The 22,947-nt window shown below is 47.9% G+C and overlaps 1 protein-coding gene across 7 annotated transcripts in view; it reads right to left on the bottom strand.

Moving 5' to 3' along the window:
• Nucleotides 1–22,947, bottom strand: part of CUX1 (cut like homeobox 1) — a 375,507-nt gene that overhangs the window by 181,628 nt on the left and 170,932 nt on the right. For all 7 annotated transcript variants that reach the window (XM_060078727.1, XM_060078730.1, XM_060078731.1 and 4 more), the window contains exon 3: nt 19,875–19,922. In XM_060078727.1, coding sequence (XP_059934710.1) covers nt 19,875–19,922 — 48 coding nt within the window. The remainder of the gene's footprint in view (nt 1–19,874; nt 19,923–22,947) is intronic.

Genomic DNA, 22,947 nt, shown 5'->3' with positions numbered 1-22,947 from the left:
TACACCTCTGTCTCTTCATCTGTTCAGTGAATTGCTGAGTTGTGAAATAAAATGTGAGGATCTGGTATGGTCAGGAGCTTGCAGTAGGTGAGTAAACATCTTTGTCTTCCTGAATAAATCCAAATCAGCGCCCTTCCCACTACACCACAGGCCGTCCCCCTCTGCCATCAAACTGAGCAGGAAACCAAAATGCTTAAGGTCTTGGAGGACAGAGACACTTAAACAACATTTAAGATACCACGGTAGCAATGGCACGCTCAGGAACAATCCGTAAGCCTACACCCTGGGAATTTACAAGCTGATGATTTAGAAATAAACACAGACCATTGACGGAATTTTCAAATCGATGTGCGATGCTGGACTATGGGCCAGTGAGGACCAGCGAGAGCTGCAGGGAAAAGAGAGAACAGTTTTGTCTCTACGTCTGGCTGCAGAATTCCTTCCAGAGCAAAACATGATGTGAAGAGCCACGTGGAATTCCAGAAGGCATGAGACTGACCAAGGTCCTGTCCAAAACAGAAGCGGACGCAGCCACAGCTTCCGAGTTCTAATTTTAACTGAACCCGGCCACGTAAGAGAGGAACATATTTTCTGAAAGAAGATCTCAGTAGCCGAGAGCCCAGTAATTCTTCTCTAAGTGCACATCTACTTAATGCTTGGCAAGTACCGGTCCTGCTACTGCCGTGAGAGTTCTATGGGGAGACGAGAGAGGACGCCAGGGGGGAGGGGACCCTCTTCCGGCCCCCTGGCCACCTCTGGAGTGATGTGTAGAGAAGAGAGATTGGAAACGGGAGTGGGAGCCCAGCTGCCACCACCAGCTTTGGTTCTCAAGGTCACGTTCCCTCATGACTTCCAACCCGCACACAGAGCGCAGGGAGGAAGAATCGCGTTGGAGATTCTCCCCATCGCAGAGAACTGAACAGGACTTGTTGGAAATCCCTACACTGCTCAGCAGGGGGCCCAAAGCCCAGAGGACAGTTTTGGTTGTAAAGGCAGTGCAGTGTAGACCTGGGTAATGACACAAAATCACGTCTTATATACACTGACGCCATATTCCTTAACTATGCCCCCAACCCCAAAGATCCTAAGAGAATAAGCCTGGAGAATTCCAGAAGAGAGTGCCACGAAGAGTGAGTGGGGATGTGGGACCACAGAGAAGACCTGTGGCAGAGGAGACAGCAAGGGAGTAGTAAAGACAATAAAACAGCCGCAAGCATGTCATTCTTCCTTTACAGTTTACCACGTCCTTTCACGTACATCTGACATCCTGGCTGTCGACATATACCTGAAGGGCTGTTGTGGGGAATAAGGATTAGCCAGCTTCTCTCCCCCTGGAGCACAAACCAGAATCAACAGGTAGAAGTTACAGGAAGGCAGATCACAGCTTAACACAGCAGGAAAACCTCTGCAAACGCACAGTGCTTACTTCAGAGGAGGATCGTGCTGATGCCTGTCTGACTCACCAGTCTGTTCATCCCTTCACTCTGTCAATACAATCATTCAAGGAGTGGCTAAACCGTGCCAGGAGGTGTGCTAGCCTAGCCTCCGGGGCCACAGCCTCCACTTCTGCCCCCAGAGGACACAGGGTGGAGGGTGCCGCCCCCCCTACCCCCCATAGGCAAATTGCAGCAGGGCTGTGGAAAGGCTTCCCAGAGGACGAATGCCTACCCGAGATTTTAAAAACACTATTTTGTGAACAGATGATATGTATATAGTAAAAAAAAAAAAAAAAAAAAGTTTAGATATAAAAACATATATAGTGTTCAGCAAGGTTGCATAAGACAAGATCAATATACGAAATTCAACTGTCTTTCTATACACTAGCCAAAAACAATCTGGAAGTGAAATTAAGAAATGTTCGTGGATTGGAAGGCTTAATATTGTTAAGATTGCAAAAGTCCCAAATCGGTCCACAGGTACAATGCAATGCCTACAAAATCCCAGCTGGCTTCACTGAAGAATAGGACAAGCCAATCCTAAGGTTCATATGGAAAAGCCAAAACAATCTTGAAAAAGAGAAACAAAGTTGGAAGACTTACACCAATCTCAAAACTTGCTACAAAGCTACATTAACCAAGACTGTGTGGCACTGGCTTAAGAACAGACGTAGACAGTACGTCTGGAATAGAGTAGAGAGTCAAGAAGTAAACCCTGACATTATGGCCAACTGATTTTTGACAAGAGAGAAAGAACAGTAGGGAAAGAACAGTCTTTGAACAGATGATACTGGGACATATGGTTATCTATGTGCAAAAGAACAAAGCTGGACCCCAATCTCACACTGTAGACAAAAATTAACTCAAGATGAATCAAAGACTAAAATGTAAAAGCTAAAACTACAAAACTCTAAAAGGGAAACACAGGTGTAAATCTTCACGACCTTAGCTATGACACCAAAAGCACAAATGACAAGTGAAAAATGGATAAACTGGGTTTTACCAAATTTAAAACTATTGTGCTTCAAAGGACAATATCAAGAAAATGAAAAGACAACCCACAGAATGGGAGAAACTTTTTGCAAATCATATACCTGATAAGGGATTAGTATCCAAATACAAAAAGACTTCTTATAACTCAACAATAAAAAGACAAACTGAATTTAAAAATGGACAAAAGTTCTGAATACATATTTCTCCAGAGATACACAAATGTCCAATAAGCACATGAAAAGATAGTCAATATCACTAGTCATTAGGGAAATGTAAATTAAAACCACCATGAGATACCACTGCACACCCACTAGGATGGCTATAATTAAAAAGACAGTTAATAAGCATTAGAGAGGATGTAGAGAAATTGGAACCCTCACACACTGCTGATGGAAATGTAAAATGACGCACACTGGAAAACAGTCTGGCAGTTCCTCAAAACGTTAAACCTATTCCATTCCTAGGTACATACCCAAGAAAAATGAAAATGTGTATCTATGAAAAAACTTGTATATGAATGTTCTTAGCAGCATTATTCAAAAGAGCCAAAGGGTAGAAAAAGCCCAATTGGCCATCAACTGATAATGGATAAATAAAATGTGTTATATCCACACAATGGAATAATATTCAGCCATAAAAAGGAATAAAAGTACTGATACATGCTACAGCATGGATGAATCTTGAAAACATGCTAAGTGAAAGAATCCAGTCACAAAAGACCACATGTTGAATGATTTCATTGACATGAAATGTCGAGAATGGTCAAATCTACAGAGAGCGCTTAAGTAATTAGTGGTTGCCAGGGGCTGGGGGTGGAGTGAATGGGGAGTTACAGCTAATGAGTGGGTATGGGTTTTCTTTTTGAGGTGATGAAAATGTTCTGGAATTGGATTGTGGTGATGGCTGCACAACTGTGTGAATATAATAAAACCCATTTAATTGCAAAAAAAAAAGAGAGAGACAAAAACAAAAGTATAAATATACAGTGAAAAGTAGGTCTCCTTCACATCCACGTCCACCTGTCACTCAGCTGCCTGGTCGGGAGGCAAAGACTCACTTGAGTATCCTTCCAGAAAGATTTTATGCGTTTACAAGCATCTTTATACACACATTGTCTCCCTTAAAACACACACACACGTACACGGTAGGATATTATAGATACTGTTCTGCATCTCGTGTTTTTGCACACTTTAGGTCAGCTTCCTTCGTGGTGGGAGGGGCAGGGCTTTGGGGCAAGGGGAGCCTGTACAAACAGAGTGGCCTGTTGGAAGTGCAGGATCTGCTGTGCCTGGTGCCTAGCTGGGGGGTGGGGTGGAGTGGGAGGGCCTGGGGGCTAAGCGGGGTGAGGGTGGGGGTGGGGGGTGGTAACTTTATCCTGAAAGGTACCGGAGTCCCAGAGGCTGTCAACCGGGAAGTGATGAGCTTGCTCTGGATGGAAGGCCACACCCCAGGAGGCAGGGAGACCTTGGCAGGTGGCAGCACAGCTCAGGAAAGAGGATAACCTCACCACGGATGGGGCAGGCGTGCGGTGAGAGGCCCCGAGAGCTGGGGCTGATTCCCGGGGAATTTAAGAGGGCGAAGGAACTGGAAGATTCTGTGATCAATAACTAGAACTTCCACTTTTCCAGCCCTGCTTTACGCCGCGATCTTTAAATACATACACATACATGCACCATCTCTGCTCTGCCGGGCGGATTTTCCATTCTAAGGATGAGACACGGAGAAGCTAAGATGACTCATTCAAGGTCACCCTGGTAAAAGACGATGTCAGGACTCACATCCAGATCTGTCTAATTTCAAAATCTGGGACGTGTCTGTTCGGTTTTCTCTGTTACTCCAAGCTGTCTCCCTGGAGAGGAGGTGCCAGAGGGGTGGGTGGTCACACAGGAGAGAAGCCAAGGGGAGCAGGAAGGAGCAGTGCATGTGTCTAGTACCCCGAGTAGGCTGCCACACCCCTAGAGGTGTTGGCCCACAGGGCCACCCCAGATGGGAACGCCAGGAGGTGCTCCCAGCTGGGCCTCTGAGCCCTGCGTGTCCTGCGGGGCACGACTGCTCCCAGGGCAGTGATGCTCGTCTGCTGCTTCTCAAGAGAACCCTTGCTCAGAGGTTTGCCCTGGGACAATGCCTGGCCCTGCGTCCCACACTTGCCCTCCCAAGTCCCCAAACAGCCGCGGTCTCAGGCCTGAGGATGAATGGGGCTTGAGGGCCCCAGGGTAGTAGGGGGCAGGGTGGGATCTGAACCAGCAGCTGGAGGGGCTCCCTGAGGAGCACAAGCACGAGGGAGCCACAGATCCCAGGACGGGACCAGGAGATGGCAAGAGGTGAGGAGAGCCGAGCGCCTGGAGCCGGGGGCGCAGACCTCCCTCCAGGAAGCCCCTCCACTCCTCACACTACTGCCCTCCCACCCACTCACTCTGGTTGGTGATAATGTCCGCTGAACAGGGTGGGGTGGGGGGAAGACTTCGTGAGATCATGGAAATGGTGATTTGTAGAAGCAAAATGCTACGCAAATAATGATTGGCAAAGAGAGCAGGGGCACAGTCTGAGGATTTGGGAGAAGTGGAACATGGAATAACCCACGTTCAAGCAACAGAACTGCCCTGGGCTGTTATCAGTGTCCCCGTGCTCCCCCGCCCCAAGTCACGCACATAGGTTCACAGTCCTTCTTTCGACCATCTGGTCCTTGGTGTCAGTTTCATTTAAGGAATTACTGCATGAAATTGATGGAGCATTAGTAAAACCTAATTAACATCCAGATTGAGTTTTTTCAAGGGGAGGGAGATCTGCAGAAAATAAAATACCCTAATAATTTAAATTCCAAGGTATTCAAATAAATACTATATGACCGAATGTTACAAGCTGGATAATTTTAGTCCAGGAAAAAAACTGTTAGAGTCAGTCTATTCTCACAGACAAATACAACTTCTAATCCTCATTTGAATATATTGCCCCCAATTCTTCACATTTATTATATGAGGAAACAGGCACTGAGAGAGATCAGCTGACTTGATGAAGGTCAAGGTCACTGGCAAGTCAGGCCTCAAACCTAGGCCTTATAACTCTAGGTCCAGTGCTTTTAACCTTCATATCACAACTGCCCCCTGGTATCACATGATTTCCTGAATGGGGCTGGGAATGTAAACACACAGAATTGAGCCATTTTTTAATCAACAGAGATTGCTTTTGATTTATACACCAGCGGTGTTAACTCTCCATCTATCCATCCATTCAACCAGCCATTCATCCATCCCCATCCATCCACCAATCCACCTCCCTGCCCATCCACCTACTTGTCCAGTCATCCATCCATCCATCCATCCATCCATCTATCCATCCAACCAGCCATTCACCCCAATCCATCCACCTACCCCTACCCAACCATCTACATGCCCATCCATTCATCCATCCATCCATCTACCTGCACACCCATCTACATGCCTGCCCATCCCTCCATCCAGCCATTCATACAGCCATCCCCATCCATCCATCATTTCCGGAGGGCCTACTATGTGCCAAGCACTGTGCCACGTGGGGATACAGATCCTGCTCAACTGTTAAGCTCCATGAAAGCCGCATCTGAGTTAATTACCTAAAACCACATACTAGGGTCTGGTTCCAGTCTAGTCTGGCACACAGTAGACGTTCAGTAAACACTCACTGAATGAGAGAATGAATGAGTAGACCCTGTCCTCCAGAAGCTCATGGTCTGGGAGAATGACATAATTTAGCATGACCAGGGTCACAGCTTGGCCACAAACAGAGCAGTGGAGCAGTCCAGGAGCGTGTGGTGGCCCTTGCCGAAGTGACCCCCACCCAGCTGGCTGCAAGATCACTTTGGTGGCTCCATCAGTGTGGGTTCCCTGATACAGACCCTCTTTCCCGAGCTGTCAGGGAATGTAAGTACAATTGGGCAAGTCCTGGGGCTCCTCTGGGCACTGGCACCAGTCCCTCTGTCACGTGGGACCTCAAATTAATTACCTGTGACCCTCTGATCTCTAGAGCCTCAGGTTCTGAGTCAGCTTTGCCAGCGTATCTTCTTACTAATTTATTCTAGAGCTCTTTGAGCTCCCTTTTCTGCATTTCAACTCAGTTCATTTCAACAAACATTTCCCAGGCAACTACTGGGCGCCAGGCCCTGGGAGAGCAGCCCGGAGCCCTCCGTGGCCTTGTTCCGGAGCAGGGTCTGCTGTTGGACCCTCAGGGAGCACCACGTCCAAGGGCACTTGACGCGGGTCCTCCGGCAGAGAAGCCAAGGAAGGCTGGGGAGGGCCTGCCGCGCGCGGCTGTGTGCTGTAAACATCCACGAACTCTGCCGACGGTTACCGAGAGGATGTTAAAAATAATTATCTGCTGAAAATATTAGATTTGCTCTGGATTGTTCATTACATACAATGGCTTAATAGGACTTTTATTGAAGAGCTGCAGAGCTCTGGGCCGAAATCAATTTGCCGTACCCTCGGAATCTTCATGTATGCTGTTGGCTTCCCCGGCGCAGAGCAATTTGTAATAGCTTTGGCGGGCTGTTGTTTTCAAAGCTCCGGCTCCATCACAAGCATTTATTTCTGACCACAAAATTACATTTATTCAACAGAAAGCAGCTCCAGGTCTTTAAGAGGTTAACTTCTGGAGTGCTTGGCTGCGGTCCAGCCACGGCCCAGGCGCGGCGGGCGCGGTGGCGCAGGCGGCGGCGACGGCGGAGGCAGCACGGGGCGGGCGGCCGTGATGAATGGGCTGCTGAGCGCACCCCCTCCACGTGCGCTCGGCTCGCTCACCGGTTTCCATAGATCACGGGCTTAGCCTCAACGTATCTGACTGAAATTGAATTTGGCTTCTCTCTCAACCGTTCATTTCCTATGTTATGCAAGGTTATATCCTTTTCTGCATGAGCAGAACCAAACCAGCTGCAGCTTTGCAGGAGAAAATGTGTTTTCAATTAGGAAGCTGGCCTGAATATTGAACCACAGTCCTACTGCTCCCCTAATTGAGCCATCATGGAGAGGGCCCACAGGAAGACGCTGCAGCCACCAGGCCGCTGGGTTTCGGAGGAAGAGAATTAAAACACACGGTCGTCGTCACCGCCAAGACCGTCACCACTGCCACCACAGTCACCCTGACTACCAGGCGCGTAAAGAGGCCCTAGAGTCTGAAGATGGTCGTGTTGGCTGAGAAGGAAGTTCCCCTGGAAATGGGTCAGGACGGCAGCCTCCCCTGACCTCCAGCCAGAGTCTGCCGTGTCCTCAGGGTGCCTGGCCCGCCCTGTGCTCACCTGTCAAATGAACTTATTTACAAAACAGAAACAGACTCACAGACTTAGAGAACAAACTTACAGTTACCAGGAGGGAAGGACAGATTGGGAGTTTGGGATTGACATGTACACACTGCTATATTTAAAATAGATAACCAACAAGGACCTACTGTATAGCACAGAGAACTCTGCTCAATATTCTGTAGTAGCTTAAATGGGAAAAGAATTTGAAAAAGAATAGATACATGTATATGTATAACTGAATCACTTTGCTGTACATCTGAAACTAAGACAACATTGTTTTGTTTTGTGAATAAATTTTACTTATTTTATTTTTGGCTGTGTTGGGTCTTCGTTGGTGCGCGCAGGTTTTCTCTAGTTGTGGTGAGCGGGGGCTACTCTTCGTTGTGGTGCACAGGCTTCTCATTGTGGTGGTTTCTCTTGTCGCGGAGCATGGGCTCTAGGCGTGCAGGCTTCAGTAGTTGTGGCACACGGGCTTAGTTGCTCCGTGGCATGTGGGATCTTCCCAGACCAGGGCTCGAACCCATGTCCCCTGCACTGGCAGGTGGATTCCTAACCACTGCGCCACCAGGGAAGTCCTAAGACAACACTGTTAAACAACTATACTCCAATATAAAATAAAAATTAGGGCTTCCCTGGTGGCGCAGTGGTTGAGAGTCCACCTGCCGATGCAGGGGACACGGGTTCATGCCCCGGTCCGGGAAGATCCCACATGCCACGGAGCAGCTGGGCCCGTGAGCCATGGCTGCTGAGCCTGCGCGTCCGGAGCCTGTGCTCCACAATGGGAGAGGCCACAGCAGTGAGAGGCCCGCGTACTGCAAAAAAATAAAATAAAATTAAATTAAAATTAAAAAAGGGGGGGAGGGACACTGGGCTCAAACTGGCAGATGCCTTTGAGGCCCCAAGGAGGGGAGGCCACCTTATTTTTCTTGTGGGTCACTAGGAACCCGGTGCAAAGCCTCAAACACAGGACTCGGTGAGTCCTTGCTAACGAGGAGAAGGTAAGAGGGAGGAAACTTCAGCTGAGAATACCTCCCTCAACCAGCTAGGTCAGGCAAAGAGGGAGATACACATTCGGGGAGAAGATGCAGGCCCTTGAAAGGAAAAAGTCAGCAGCAGGCTGAGATGGTCTGCAAAAGGAACGAAGGAGGCAGACTTGTAGCTCGGTCTTAAAGGATGGAAATGATTTTTATAGGTGAGGAAGAGCAAAAGGTTATAATAACGGAGGCCGTGACTTTAGCAAAAGGGCAGAGGCAGGAAACCACAAGGCATGTTCGGTGACGGTAAATAGACCAGCCTGGCCGGAGCAGAAGCCAAGGACGTGACGCCTGGAAATACATTTTAAAGCAAAATCATGGAGCTCCTGACACACGGATCAAGGGTGCTTGAGCGGGTGCTCAGACCCGGAACTTGACCTAGAGGAACTGCCCTTGGGGAGAGCCTAGCCCGTGGGTCCTACAATCAGCCACGCATGAGAATTAGTGGGGACTTTGTAAAAGGACAGGTTCTTAGGTCCCCTCCCCAGTCTGCTCAATCAGAACCTTGGAGGGAGGAGCCCGGGGGGCTGTATTTCTGGAAACATGTGGGTGATTCTCAGGCAGCCGGTTGGGCTATCCGGGGACCAGCTTTGGGACCCACCTGTCTGGTCCAATTTTCTCAACTACCAGCCTGCCCACAAGGCTTAATGTGGTACTTGCTAAGTACAGGTATGATGGGGACATAAGTACACGTGTGTGTGCATGTGTAACACACACAGTCCCTATCATCTAGATTTCAGAAGCGTAAGGCTTAGTATAGGGCTAGTTAAACTGTGTTCCAGTAACTAGAAAATAAAGACAATGTCTCCAGGCTCAAAAATCACAAGACAGATACAAACGGAGCCCCACCAGAGATGAGGAGGGGAAGGGTTTGTTTCTGGCGAGGGTATTCTGACATGACTCGGAGGCTCCAAAGTTTGGGTTGGGCCTTGAAGACTGGGTAGGAGCTGAAAACATCCCTGACAGGTGGTCCCCTGGCCTTTGTCTGAACACTCCCAGTAATGGGAAACTCGCTACCTTGAATGACCGCTCCTTCAAGGAACAGATATAATTGCTGGAAAATGTCCCCTCTTCTGTTCTGCTGCTGATAGTCAACCCACGTACCAGGCCACTGAGTCACACGGGACTTCAGAGCCACAGGGCTCCCTGCCGACTCCCTCGCTCACCCACTCACTTTACAGATGCGCAGAGTCAGACAGAAAGAGGCCCAGGAGTGGCCCGAGTTCACAGCAGACGGAGCGGCAGCGCCTGGGTCAGCGCCTCTAACCCCTTGCGAAATGTTCTTGGGAGTAAAGCACTCGGACCTCCGGGCTTTACTTAGCCGTGGCCTTTAGATGTGAGTGCACAAATATGTGACAGGACAACAGACCCAGGCCACAGGGCACCCTGGACACTCAGTCACTTTTAACTAATTCATGGACTATTTACCCAACTCAATCCATTTCGTCTATTTTTTTATTAAATCTATCAGATGGACCTGCAAGTGTGCACGGTCCTTTGCTTTACACCGCACTCAGACGTCTTTGGACGAGAGCCTTTCAAGGCAGTTTCCCATCTCGTGGCCCGTGAGACCCCTGCCCACCCGTCCCCCGCTGGCTGCTCTGGCCTGGCTTCCTCGCTCCCTCGGCCCAGGCCCCCCAGCCCCGCAGGTCTCCTTTCCGGTCCCCACTCATTCCGAGCACTGTCCCTCCTCGGGGCCTTGGCACCTCCCCGCTCTGCCCGGCACTCTCCCAGCTCCGTGCTTGGCTGGTCCTTCTCATCACGCAGGCCTTCCCCCAACGTCACCTCCCATGAAGACCGTCTCTGGAGCAGCCGCCCTGCCTCTCCTGCGCTTCTCCGTTCCTATCACTTCCCTCACAGCACTGTCACCATCTGACATCACTCCTGTGTCCCTTCACTAGGACACAGGCACCTGTCAACTGTATCCACGGCTGTATCCTCAGCTCCTATTTGGCCCAGAGCTGCACACAGTCGGCTCTCGGGGGTTTTACTGAATGAAGAAATGAACAGAGAGAGTAAAACCCAGCATCAGAGCCCACGTGGGGTCTCACACGGCCAGACTGAGGCTCTGAATACCATTGCTGCTACGTATACAGTGGACCTTCAGTATAAAGGAAAATTCCAAAGGATGGCTTGGTCCCTCCCGTGGGCCATGTCAGCAGGTGACACTGCGACATCAGTTAACACGCACCCCACTCCTCCAAGGGGCACAGGTTGGGTTGCACCAAAGGATCTGCACACAGTTATGGATATTTATGTCTACGGGGACCAGGCATGCAGCACCAGATCTGATACAGGAGGGGCTGGTTGGAAGGGGAGGGAGCCTGAAGTTGTGCTTGCCAAGCGCTTTACGCTAAATGAACATCAACTGTCCTTATCAAAGACCAGGGAGTTGACTGAGAGGATGGAGGGGCAGAGGGCGCCACCTCCCCACTCCCCAAGCACCATCACTGGAGAACACGGTCTGGGAGGCCAGACAGCCCAGGCCCGCCGTTATCACCCATGTGACGATGGGCACCTTACTTACCTGCTCTGGGCTTAGTCTCCTCATCTGTGAAATGAGGATGCTGCTTCTACCCACCCATCCAATGGGCACCTACGGCATGCTCAACGGGGCCAGATCTAGGTACAGAGAGGAGGCCAACACAGACGAAAAATCTGGAGAGAGTGGCGGGCGTGAAAACTCACATACACAGAGGAAGGCACTCTGAACGGAACAACTTGCTACAAGAGAAATAAAGGGGCCTCAGTTTGGACTGACCGTCAGAGGACACCTCTGTGAGGGGTGACACCTGAGGCGAGCCCTACAGGATGAGTAGGAGAGGGCCGGTCGGGGGGTTGGGGGAACAGCTGGGGCTGGGAGGCAGGCAGCGGCCAGGCCAGGGCACTGGGGAGGCCCTGGAAGCAAGGAAGGACCCAATCCTTGCTGATGCATAGAGGAGAGGAGGGGGTAGGGTGGGTAAGAGCGGGAACAGAGACCAGTTAGGGAACCACTGGTCTCGGTGACACACGACACGGCACCGGACAAGCATGTGGGAGACGGTGCACTCTGGAGGTGGGATGGAGGAGGTGGGGGCATGGGAGAGAGGAGGCGTCCTGGATTTCCAGCTGAGCCGGCCAGGCCCCCTGGGGCGTTATGCCTAAGAAGGTGAAGGTCAGAGGAGGAGGGAATTTCAGCAGGCATGGAAGCCAGAGAAGGGGAGGTGGGTTGTGGGTTAAGAAGTCTTTCCTGCGGAAAACCGCGAGGTCATGTCACATAGGCATTCTCGAAGGAGCTGGGACTCCAAAGAGAAGACCAAGTTAGAGAGAGAAACCTGAGTTTTCCACAGGCAGATCCTGAGAGATGATACAGCAAAGAAGGCCGTTCTTCAGAGGTCTGAAGGGAAAAGGAGGAACAGCCCAAGGAGACTAAAAATCAATAGGCAGAGAAGTGAAAAGAAAACTCAGCGGGCACAGCATCACGGGATGTCAAAAGAAGAGGTTATCAAGAGAGGGTCAGGTGGGCAGAATGTCACTGGGGTAAGAGAGCTGAGGACTTAAAGGGTTAAGGAAGAGCGGGGTGGATGCCAGACAGGGGTGGGTATACGCGTAGGATGGATGGCTCTTTGGAGAAGCTTGGCCAAGGGGCTGGGGGAGAAAGGAGTCTGTCTCCCTCCCTACCTCCCGAGATGGCACATGCTACCACTTGTGGGAATGCTGCTGAGAACACTCCAGGAACTAGCAGAGACTGAAGACACAGGAGGGGGTCCCTGCAGGGCTGTAGTTCCTGAGAAAGCAGAAGCTGGGCTCTAAGCCCCGGGGTGGGGGTGGGGGACCAGTGTTTGAGGAAGGGGCACGTCCTCCCACAGTGGGAGCCAACAGGAGAGATGGATACAGCTTTGGAGATCCGCTGGCAGGAAGGTCAAAGCAGCGGCTCCTTTCCGGGATGGCGAAGACAGGGCAGCACATGCCTGAAAAGCACTGAGCACAGCGCTTGCTAACTGTCCCACAAATGCCATTTTGAACAACTTCACAAATGTGCTTTATCACAGAAGAAAAATGCAAAGAGATGGGAGAAAATAATACTCAGCTTCTGACATGTGAAAATAGAATTATGTAGCTACTGCCTTGTAAGCACGATTCTCTTTTGGAAAGAAGTAGCTCATACTTACAAAAGAGTACGTAAATTACAAATAACAAAATGAACACCTGTGAGTAATAACATTCCCATGACCTTTGAAACCACCTTTGTGCCTATATGTGGCAACCTCTGTTCTGGATTTCCTGTTTAACCTTTTTGTTATGGTTCTATTATATAATAATACAAATGTATCTTAAACAGTATCAGCTCAGTATTGCACCATTTTGCATTTCATTCACTTTCTCCTGCTGTGTTGTATTCCACCGTATGACTACATCATTCTTTACTTATTCTTCCTACTGCTGATGGAAGGCGGGTTGTTTCCACTTGCTTACCATTTGCAAACATTCCTGACCTTGTTTCCTGGGGTCCATGTTTAAGTTTATTTAGGGTGTATGTCTGGGAGTGGAAATGCTCTGTCAAAGTATATGTACTTCTTCAGCTGGAGAATCTGATGCCAGATAGGTTTTCAAAAAGGTTGTACCCATTTATGCTCTTATCTTGACTTTTGAATTTTGGCCAGCCTGGTAGATATGCATAAGGTGCATTTAGATTATTTTAATTTGCGTTTCCTTGAATATATGGTTGAGTATCTCTTCATATGTGTACTGACCATTCTGATTTTCTCTTCTGAGAATGCTGTTCATGGTTTTGCCCATTTTCCTATTGGGATGTTTGTTTTTTTCTTATTAATAGGTAAAAGTTAAAAAAAAAATCCTGAATACTAATCCTTTGTCGGCTATGTGTATGGCAACTACCCCATGTATGATGGGTTCACAGTATGGCCCAAGGGGGCAACATTCACATCAGGGGCATTTGATCTTTATTATGAAAAAAACGTTCAGATAGGTTTGAATCTTTGTTATGGTAAGTTTCCAACAGATAAGGAAAATGCCTTGAGGGAGGTGGCGCCCTTTCCTAGTGCATAAAGGTGAACCTGAGCTAGCAGCACTGGGCTGGCCTTTCACTTCATTTAGGCTATATCCTTCCATGAGAAAAAGAAAGCTTTGACTTTAAAATTTTAATGTAGTTGAATGTAACAATGTCTTCCTTTATGGTTTCCTGTTTAAGAAATCCTACCCAACCCAACGTCATCATATTCTGTATTTTCTTCTAAAAGGTTTAAAGTTTTACCTTAAGTCTTTACCTGTAATTTATGTTTGCATATGGTGTGAGGTAGGGATCTGATTTCATTTAATTCCGTAAGGATAACCAATGGTCAGGAGGCCATTTATTGAAAAGTCCACCCTTTCCTCACTGATCTGCAATGCCATGTTTGCAATATATTTGGCTTCTGTATATGCACAGGTCACTTCCTGATTTCTTTACTACGTCCCGTTGGTGTATTTATCTGTCCCTGTGCCAATTACTGTAGCTTTGATAATCTGGTTGGGCAAATTCTCTGTCTTATTCTTATTTACTATTATATTTGTCATTATTGACCATTTGCTCTTGCATATAAATTCTGGAATCAGCTTTTCAAGTTTCATGAAAAATACTGTTAGAATTTTGATTGAAATTACAATGACTCACTCTGTCATCAATTTGGGGAAAACTGATGTCTTTAATAATACAGTAGTGGGAATTTCTTTCCTTGAATACCTTGACTTTCTCCATTTAACTCTTCTTTAGTATTGTTCGATAAGAATGTTATACTTTTCTCCAGAAAGATTTCCTATGTGTTGTCATATTTACGTCTAGGTATCCTTTATTTTTTTTGTTGCTATCTGCAGTGGTATCCTTTTTCAGTTTGCTATTGATGTAGAGCTATACAATTACTTTTTTATATTGATTTTGTATCTAGTATCCTTGTTAAATAATCGAGGCTCACTTGAAAAATGACAGTTTTATTTCTTCTGCTCTAATACTTGTACTTTATTTCTTTTCTAGTCTTCCATGAAGACTAGTCTTCTAAGACTTCCAGTACAATGTTAAATAAAAGTGGCAACAGTAGGCATTTGTCTTGTTCCTGATTTTATAGGGAATGTTTTTAACATCACTGAATATGATGACTGATGTAGGTTTTTGATAAATACCTTTTCCCAGGTTAACAAATTTCCCCTCTATTCCTGGTTTGCTGGTAGTTTTTTTTTTTTTTTTTTTTAAATCGTGAATGAATGTTGAAATTTACCAAATTCTTTTCCTGTAACTTTTGAGATGTTTCCTTTTTAATCTGAGAATGATTACTAACTTGCATTAACTAATTTTTTCTGTTAAACCACACAGCATTCTTGGGATACATGGAGCTTGATGGAGTCAATTTATTGATACCTTTTTAAAGACTTCTGCATATCTATTCATAAACAAGACAGATTTTAATTTTCTTTTCTTATACTGTTCTTGTCTGGTTTTGGTATGAAGGTTACATTAGCTTCATAAAATAAGTTAGGAAGTGTTCTCTTTTTCTATTTTCTGAAGGAAAGGAAATTTTCCCAATTTGCAAAAGAAGAGAACTATCTGTTTCATGAATGATTGATAGGACTCTCCCATAAAACTATCTAGACCTTGTGGATATATTTCTGCAATAGTTATAAGGCTATTCAGGTTTTCTATTTCTTCTTTAATCAGCTTTGGTACATCACAGCATACCAGAAATTTGTCCATTTTGCCTAGGTTTTAACCTTTACTGGCATAAAATTGATTATAATATTCCCTTACTATCTTTTTAATCTCTACTGCAGCTGCAAAGTTATCCTGTTTTCCTTCCTAACCTTTTTTACCCTTGATTTAGGAAGGTGGTTTCTCTATTGTAGTAGTTTTTTCAAAGAAACAACTTTTGGGCTATTTCTTTCTTGGGTCTTTCTTTTCTTTTTCATTCATTTTAATTTATACATTATTACTGCATTTTTAATTTACTTCTTCCTCTTTTCTTTGAGCTTATTCTATCATACTTTTATAACTTTTTAAGCTGGATGCTAAGCTCATGGATTTTTAGTCTTTTATTCCCCCTGTAATATAAGCAACTAAGTTAGTTCTTAAGAGGATTTTCCTCCCTGAGGATACTTGGGTTAAATATGCAGCTCCCCTACAGCCAAGAGAAGTAGGGCCTAGGCCAAGTCCTCACCCCCTCAACTTCTGTACGAGGACCCTTCTCAGGGAGAGGAGCTAGGAGCAGGGGTGGCAATTTGGAAGACTTAGCGTTTTCCTAGACGGTGTGACTGTCACTTCACTGAAGGGACTGCCTGATTACTGGACTGAAATAAACCTTAAATTGGACTGACCCTCCCCACCTCCACCTCGTCAATCAGCTGGCTGGGTGTAAGAGTTAAACTTGATGACTTTAGGGCTTCCCTGGTGGCGCAGTGGTTGAGAGTCCGCCTGCCGATGCAGGGGATACGGGTTCGTGCCCCAGTCTGGGAAGATCCCACATGCCGCGGAGAGGCTGGGCCCGTGAGCCATGGCCGCTGGGCCTGTGCGTCCAGAGCCTGTGCTCCGCAATGGGGGAGGCCACAACAGTGAGAGGCCCGCGTACAGCAAAAAAAAAAAAACAAAAAAACTTGATGACTTTGCTATAATAATTATGAATAACCATTATGACCGTATGATCCCAAACCTTTCAATCAAGGACAACAAGTCATTATTTACTAGTTTCTTCTAAAGGTGTTTCCCGAGCATACCTTCCAGGGTCCCTCTCACCTTATGAACAACAACAGATCCTGAAGAAAGGAGAGAGGCAAGGTGCTTTAAAAACTGCTCCCGGGGGAACCTGGCTGTTCCATCATTTATCAATAACCACTCTGAGAGCCCAAATACTTTTTGATTCTCACTTGCTGCGTTGGGTGCTGGGAACACAATGGCCAACAGGACAACATACAGTGGCTGCCTTCACACATTTTACAGACGAAAGGAGAACCGAGACAAAGTGACAGGTGGCTCTCCGGTATGATGACAAATGCATCACAAATAGCTCGGAGCACACGATGGGGGGCACCTGGCCCATCCTTTGGGGCTCAGGGAAGACATTCCTTGAGGAAGTGAGCCAGGTAAAGAGGAAGGAAGAGGAACGTTTCAGGAAGCAGGTCAGCCGTGCAAAGGCCTGGGGACCAGTGAGGACGCCCTGTGCACAAGGACCTGGCAGAGACTCAGGATGGCCATGTATGCTGGGACAGGAGGGAAGGAGTGAGCGGACCCTAGAGAGGTGAGCAGTTACTGAACCACGTGGGCCCCACAAACCACAGGCAGGAGGGCGTCTGAATTTACACCGAGGACCATGAGAAAACACCTAAGGGCGTAAACGGCACCCTGGCCCGGCTAGCGTTTTCTGTGACGTTATGACACACAATAAAGAAGTCTTTGGGCTTCCCTGGTGGCGCAGTGGTTGAGAATCTGCCTGCCGATGCAGGGGACATAGGTTTGTGCCCCGGTCCGGGAAGATCCCACATGCCGTGGAGCGGCTGGGCCCGTGAGCCATGGCCGCTGAGCCTGCGCGTCCGGAGCCTGTGCTCCACAACGGGAGAGGCCACAGCAGTGAGAGGCCCGCGTACCGCAAAAAAAAAAAAAAAAAAAAAAGGAAGTCTTCTCGCAGGAACTCTAAAGACCTCTGTCTGTGAATTTCTCGCTGTCTGAAAACTTTATTTTTATTTTGTTTTGTTTTTTTCTTTTGGGGATCTCAAGTAAGGAAGAAATCTGTACAAATTCTGAGGCGAAGATTACCTTTTCACTAACAAAGTACTTTCTTCTAGGGGAACTCAAGCACATTGGGATGAACTCAAAGAATATATCTGATAAATAAAACTGCAGCAGCAGACACTCGAGTGATGGGTACGAGAATGAACCTCTGGTTACTAGAGAAGGTGGCTTTTTAGAAAAACAACGGATCCCGCCCCATCTAAGCATCAGGACATGCTGCCCCTGGTCATCCCTGCACTCGTGGTCCCCACGTGCAGTTATCCGCTGCTATGCAAGCTCAGTCTTCAGAAACGAGCAGGATTTAGCCCCCTCTGCTCAAATCAGCTTATTGGAAAGCACACATTATTTAACATAAATATAGCAATTAGCAGCAGCTTGGTAGATATTAACGGTGCTATAAAAATATTTACTTTTCAAATAGCCTTAAAAAAAATAAGGCAAATAGGAAGCCTAGATGTCTCACAGGCATTTTAAATTTAATATATATTGCCAGAAGTAAACCCATCGCCCCAATAGAATGTGGGATAGTCTACACAACTGGCTTAGATTCTTTAAAAACAGAAACAAAAACAAAAACAATAACAAAGGTGAGGGGGTGGAGAGAGTGTCTATATTAAAAGAGAAATAAATATATATATATATATCCCTCAAATGCAATGTAGAGCAGTTATAAAAGACATTTTAAGGGTAATGGGAAATTTGATTTTGGATAGAATATCAGATATTATGAAATTCGTGTTATTTTCCCAGGTGTGATACTCGGGGTTACTGTGGAAATGCCCTTAATTTTAGGAGACGCCCATGCCGCTGAGGTTGTGGTGTGGCCGGCTGGCTGCAACTCACTTCCAAATGTTGAGCAAAGGGGTGGGGGGAGGGGAGCAAACGTAGCACAACGTTGACAGGTGAGGATTCTGGGTAAAGGGTGCTTGGCTCTTCGTTATACCAGTCTTTCTACTTTTAGGTAGGTTGGAAATTTTTCAGAAAGAATCAAAAACAAGCAAACAACAGAAAGAGCACCCTGAGCTATTTCAACCAGAGAAACACTAAGCTGATGGGTCTCACAAAAGCTGCTGAACAGGTAGAAGAAAAGCTTAGATCACATGTGGGCAGGTGTAAGGTGATGGCTTTACTCAGAAAATGAGGGTTTGGAGATGTAATTCTGAGGAAAGGGCGATTCAAGTCCTTCCGAGACCTGGGCTACCGATGTCCTTCTGTGCCTTAGGGAGCCAAGCACGGAGGGGGGACGACTTCCTGCGGCAGGAAATTATAAACCGAGAGAGGAGCCCCGCCTGCACTGCTCTCAAATCTGCAGCCATCACCAGCCTCACCGCGGCTGCTGCCCTCACATGCAACCCTCGCCGTCCTGGAATCGCCTCTCCGCCCTCCGCCACCTCCTCGGATCCCGCACCTTCTGCTGTCACCCGCGTGCTGAAGAGTTGGCCAAATGGCAGCCCCGATCTCTCGCTGGGAGCTCGGGGGGCCAGGATCCCAGCCTCTTGGCGCTCCCCACCTCGTCCCCTCACTTCCCCGCATCCAGCCCCTCCTCCCGGGCTCTCTATGAGTTGTTCCTGCAGCTGCAGGAACACAAAATTTCGAAGGCCCCACCGGCGTGGGTTCCTTAGAGGGCTTGAGAACAGTCTCGCTCCTCCTTGCTGCTATTACTAGGTCATCGTTCCTACAGGAGAAGCTGAGAGCGGATAATCCCCCGACACTAACATCACTTCTGGTTTTCTGAAATTCACCGAGTGTCTACACAAAGGGCAGAGAAGGAGCAGGCGTGTCACCCACCCGGACTGCCCGCATCATCTGTGATGAACAGCATTCAGGGCACACAGGTCTCAGATGACTGGCCGCCTGCCTGCCACCTTGCCTGGCCCTTCTCTGGAAGGATCCATGAGAAGACGTTCCTTATACTGAGCCCAGACCTACTCCTCGTGGCTTCTGCCTTTGAAGTTCCTCTTTCCCCCGCGGCTGTGCATGAAGGCACCAGACTGACGGAGCACATCCTTTCTGCATGGGAGACTTCGTGGCTGCAGCCCCCATCCAGCTCAGGGGACCAGTGAGCTCGGGGAGGCCTGTGGGCTCTGAGGCTGGGGTCTGAACAAGCCCAGTCCACCGTGGGAGGTGTGATACGCCGGCCACTGCTCCCCGGATTCCTCCGCCGCTTCTGACATCCCGAATCCCGCCTCCCCTCCCACGTGGGCTTGAATCGAGGAATCGGTGGAAACCTCACTTTGAGGGGCCCGTCACCTGCACGTGGATGGGTCGGTGTGGCTGGGGAGGCTCCCTCCAAGCAAGCACCTTCTGCTAGTGGCACTTACTTTATGAGAACAGGAAGAAAGCGTGAGGAACAGGAAGGAGGCTTAGGATGCAAAAGAAACATAAACGCTTACCTCCCCTTGGAAGCTCTTCAGCAGCGGTGCTACCTGCTTGCGCAAATCCTGGGGTGAGAAGGTGGGTCAGGAAGCAGCCATGGGAGAAGAAAAGAGAAGGAAACATTCGTTAAGCTCTCCTAAAAACAGCTTCGAATGCGGTGCTGGTTACCATTACATAAAGCAATCCCGGTGTCTCTCCTGTCCCGTTCCCTCCCTTATACACGTAAATAATGCCAACTGTGCCCCATTGTTTAAATGAACTCACTTAAGAATACCACTAAGCTTTATTTTCCCTGAGTCCTGGTTATCTACACCTCATTTTGAATGTGCTGTGGACTAAAGTTTTTGCTGGTGTCAGTCTAAGACAATTTGCTTAGAATACCATCGAATATTATACGGTAGGTTTGATTTGCTTGTATCTGAAGTGGATGTGGGTCACCATCCTGCATTTTAGTTGCTACTTTGGGGTACGATCCATGGGAGATACATGGATTTTGAATCCATGTCTGATACAGTCACTGGAAATTTTATCCTAAGCCACCAGTACCCGTTTCAGAACCTGCGAACATGTTATCTTATTTAAAATGAAGTAATTGACTAATGCACAAAATAGTGATTATAATCAACAATACTGTATTATAAACTTCAAAGTTGCTAAGAGATTAGATCTTAACTGTTCTCAGCATAAAAGGAATACTAATGATGTGACGTGATAAAGGTGTGAGCTAATGCTACTATGGCCATTATACTGTAATACATAAATGGTTGTACAGACCAACATGTTGTACACCTCAAACTTGCACAATCTTACATGTCAACTCTATCTCAACTTTTAAAAAATAGAAAAAAAAATGAAGTAACGGAGAAAATACTTCAAACACTTTGAAAGGACTCGTACAAGGCAACATCTCCTTTACTGAGAGCTGGGGCATATAAGGTATTTACTGAGCCCAATCTATGTGCCAGACCCGGTTCAGTAAGTCTGGGCCAAGGCCTAAGCATCTACGTTTTTTTGAAGCTCCGAGGCTGATGCAGATGCTCAAGTAAAACTGACTAGTATTGGTAACGGTGTACCCATCCAACCATAACATGGGGAGAAGGTAAAACATTATTTCAGAAAAAGAGCCCCTGTGCTGTGGGAGAACATAAGAGGAAGGATAAATTCAGGTTAAGGAGGTGAAGAGCAGTGTCGCAGAGGAGGCAGCATCTGAGCTGGGAAGACAGGTAGGATTTTTGTAGGGGCCAAGGAGAGGGCTCGGGGACACGAATCCTTGGCCTCTCTGCCCCCGGAACGCTACAGCTCTCTACGTAGCCCCGGCCCTGGGCCTACTCAGGCCCTGAGCTGAGCTGTGTGTACACACGGGCTCGCTGGCGTCTGCTCTTTTGGTAACTGCCTTTTGTGTTCCTCTGGCCAAGCACCCAGATGAAAGGGGCCTCCATCCCACGCTCTGAATCCAGCTCGAGACCACAGCGCACGGCTCTGCAGCGTTAGGAAGGACGACGGCTCCAGGTACCCGTGCTCCACTGTTCTTTGTGGTTTCCCTCTGGACTGGGGCCTGTGACATTTCGGTGTCAGGAAGCCCTTCTAAGAATCTGAGGACAGCTATTGACCTTCGCCTCTGGGAGAAAACCCTGCAAATTACTTCACTGAGGGCTTCCTAAAGCCTACCTACAGACCCAGGTGAGGCTCCCTTGTTCGAGCCCATGCGGTTGTATACAGTTGTCACCAGCTCTTTATGTTCAAATGTAACTTGATTAAATTAAAAATTCAGCTTCTCAGTTGCAGGAGCCACATTTGAAGTACTCAGTAGACACGTGAGGCTGATGGCCAGGGCACTGGACCGCAAAGACACAGGACATCTCCACCGCTGCAGAGTGACCTAATGAATAGGACTGTACCATAAGCTCTTTGCCAAACATAATTAACCCACACTGATTTGTATTGTAACCTGTGAAAGTATTTGCTCAAGAGGAATTATAGTTTCCCCTTTGATTATACATTTTCCTATAGGTTGCGTCCTTAAAGGTGACTTCCTTGGAGAAGTCCTTTTGTTCCTCCATTGGGTCATTTTCTCTATTTTTACACCAAACTCCATGGCAAAAAAATAATCAAACTTTTTGGCAGCCTCTTCTTAAATAAATAAGGCTATCTGCGGTGAGCACAGTAACGGCCCCCAAAGATGTCCATGTCCTCATCGCCAGAACCTGTGACTCTGTTAGGTTACGTGGTAAAAGGAACTTGGCAGATGTGATTAAGTTAGGGGCCCTGAGTTGGGGAGATGACCCTGGAGTATCCAGGTGGGCCTGATGTAATCGCAACGGTCCTGATGAGAGGGAGGAGGGGGGTGAGAGTCAGAGGGGATGTGAGATGGAAGCGGAGGTCAGAACAACGGAGGGCACAAGCCAAGGCTCGCAGGCGGCCTGAGAAGCTGGAGCCTCCCCTGGAGCCTCTACAGGAACGCAACTCTGCGCGGTAAAACCCATTCTGGACTCTGACCTCTGGCGCTGTCAGATGACAAGTTTCTATTGTTCTCGGCCACCCAAGTCTGGTAGTTTGTTACAGTGGCAATAGGAAACTAATATACTATCTCATTCAGCCCACTGTGCTTTTCGGCAACATAGAGGATAAGATAGAACACCGAAAGGGAGAGTGAGGGGCAAGAGGCTGCCAAGGGTGAAGAGTGACGGAGGAAAGATTACAGGCTGGCCCCAGGCAGGGTCAGTAAAGCCTACGTTTCCATCACGAGGAATAAGCCTGGCTTCTTTGGGAGAAACTCGGCCACTGCAGGTAACTACTCGGGAGGTCTACACACAGGGAGATCACTGTGTCCCCGGGAGGGGGTGACATGGCCTGGATTCTCTGTGTGGGGGGGACGTGAAGGTGGAAACAGCCCTCAGGACTCTGAGGGGGGTGGGCCAGTCCCCTTGCCTCCCCCAGGAAGGGACAAGCAGGCAGCATGATTGCACTGAGGTACTTTGGTCACAAACTGCAAACACGAGATGATGGATGGAGTTTGCTGTTTGATTTCCCAAAAGGCTGACTGTGAGGAAGGCGACTCGTGAATGAGGTGTCAGGTATCCCCGCGGTCCA

The sequence above is a fragment of the Mesoplodon densirostris genome, chromosome 16, assembly GCF_025265405.1.
Source record: "Mesoplodon densirostris isolate mMesDen1 chromosome 16, mMesDen1 primary haplotype, whole genome shotgun sequence".
Classification (NCBI taxonomy): domain Eukaryota; kingdom Metazoa; phylum Chordata; class Mammalia; order Artiodactyla; family Ziphiidae; genus Mesoplodon; species Mesoplodon densirostris.
The sequence above is the reverse complement of the archived record's forward strand: the minus strand, read 5'-3'. Positions and strand labels throughout refer to the sequence as shown.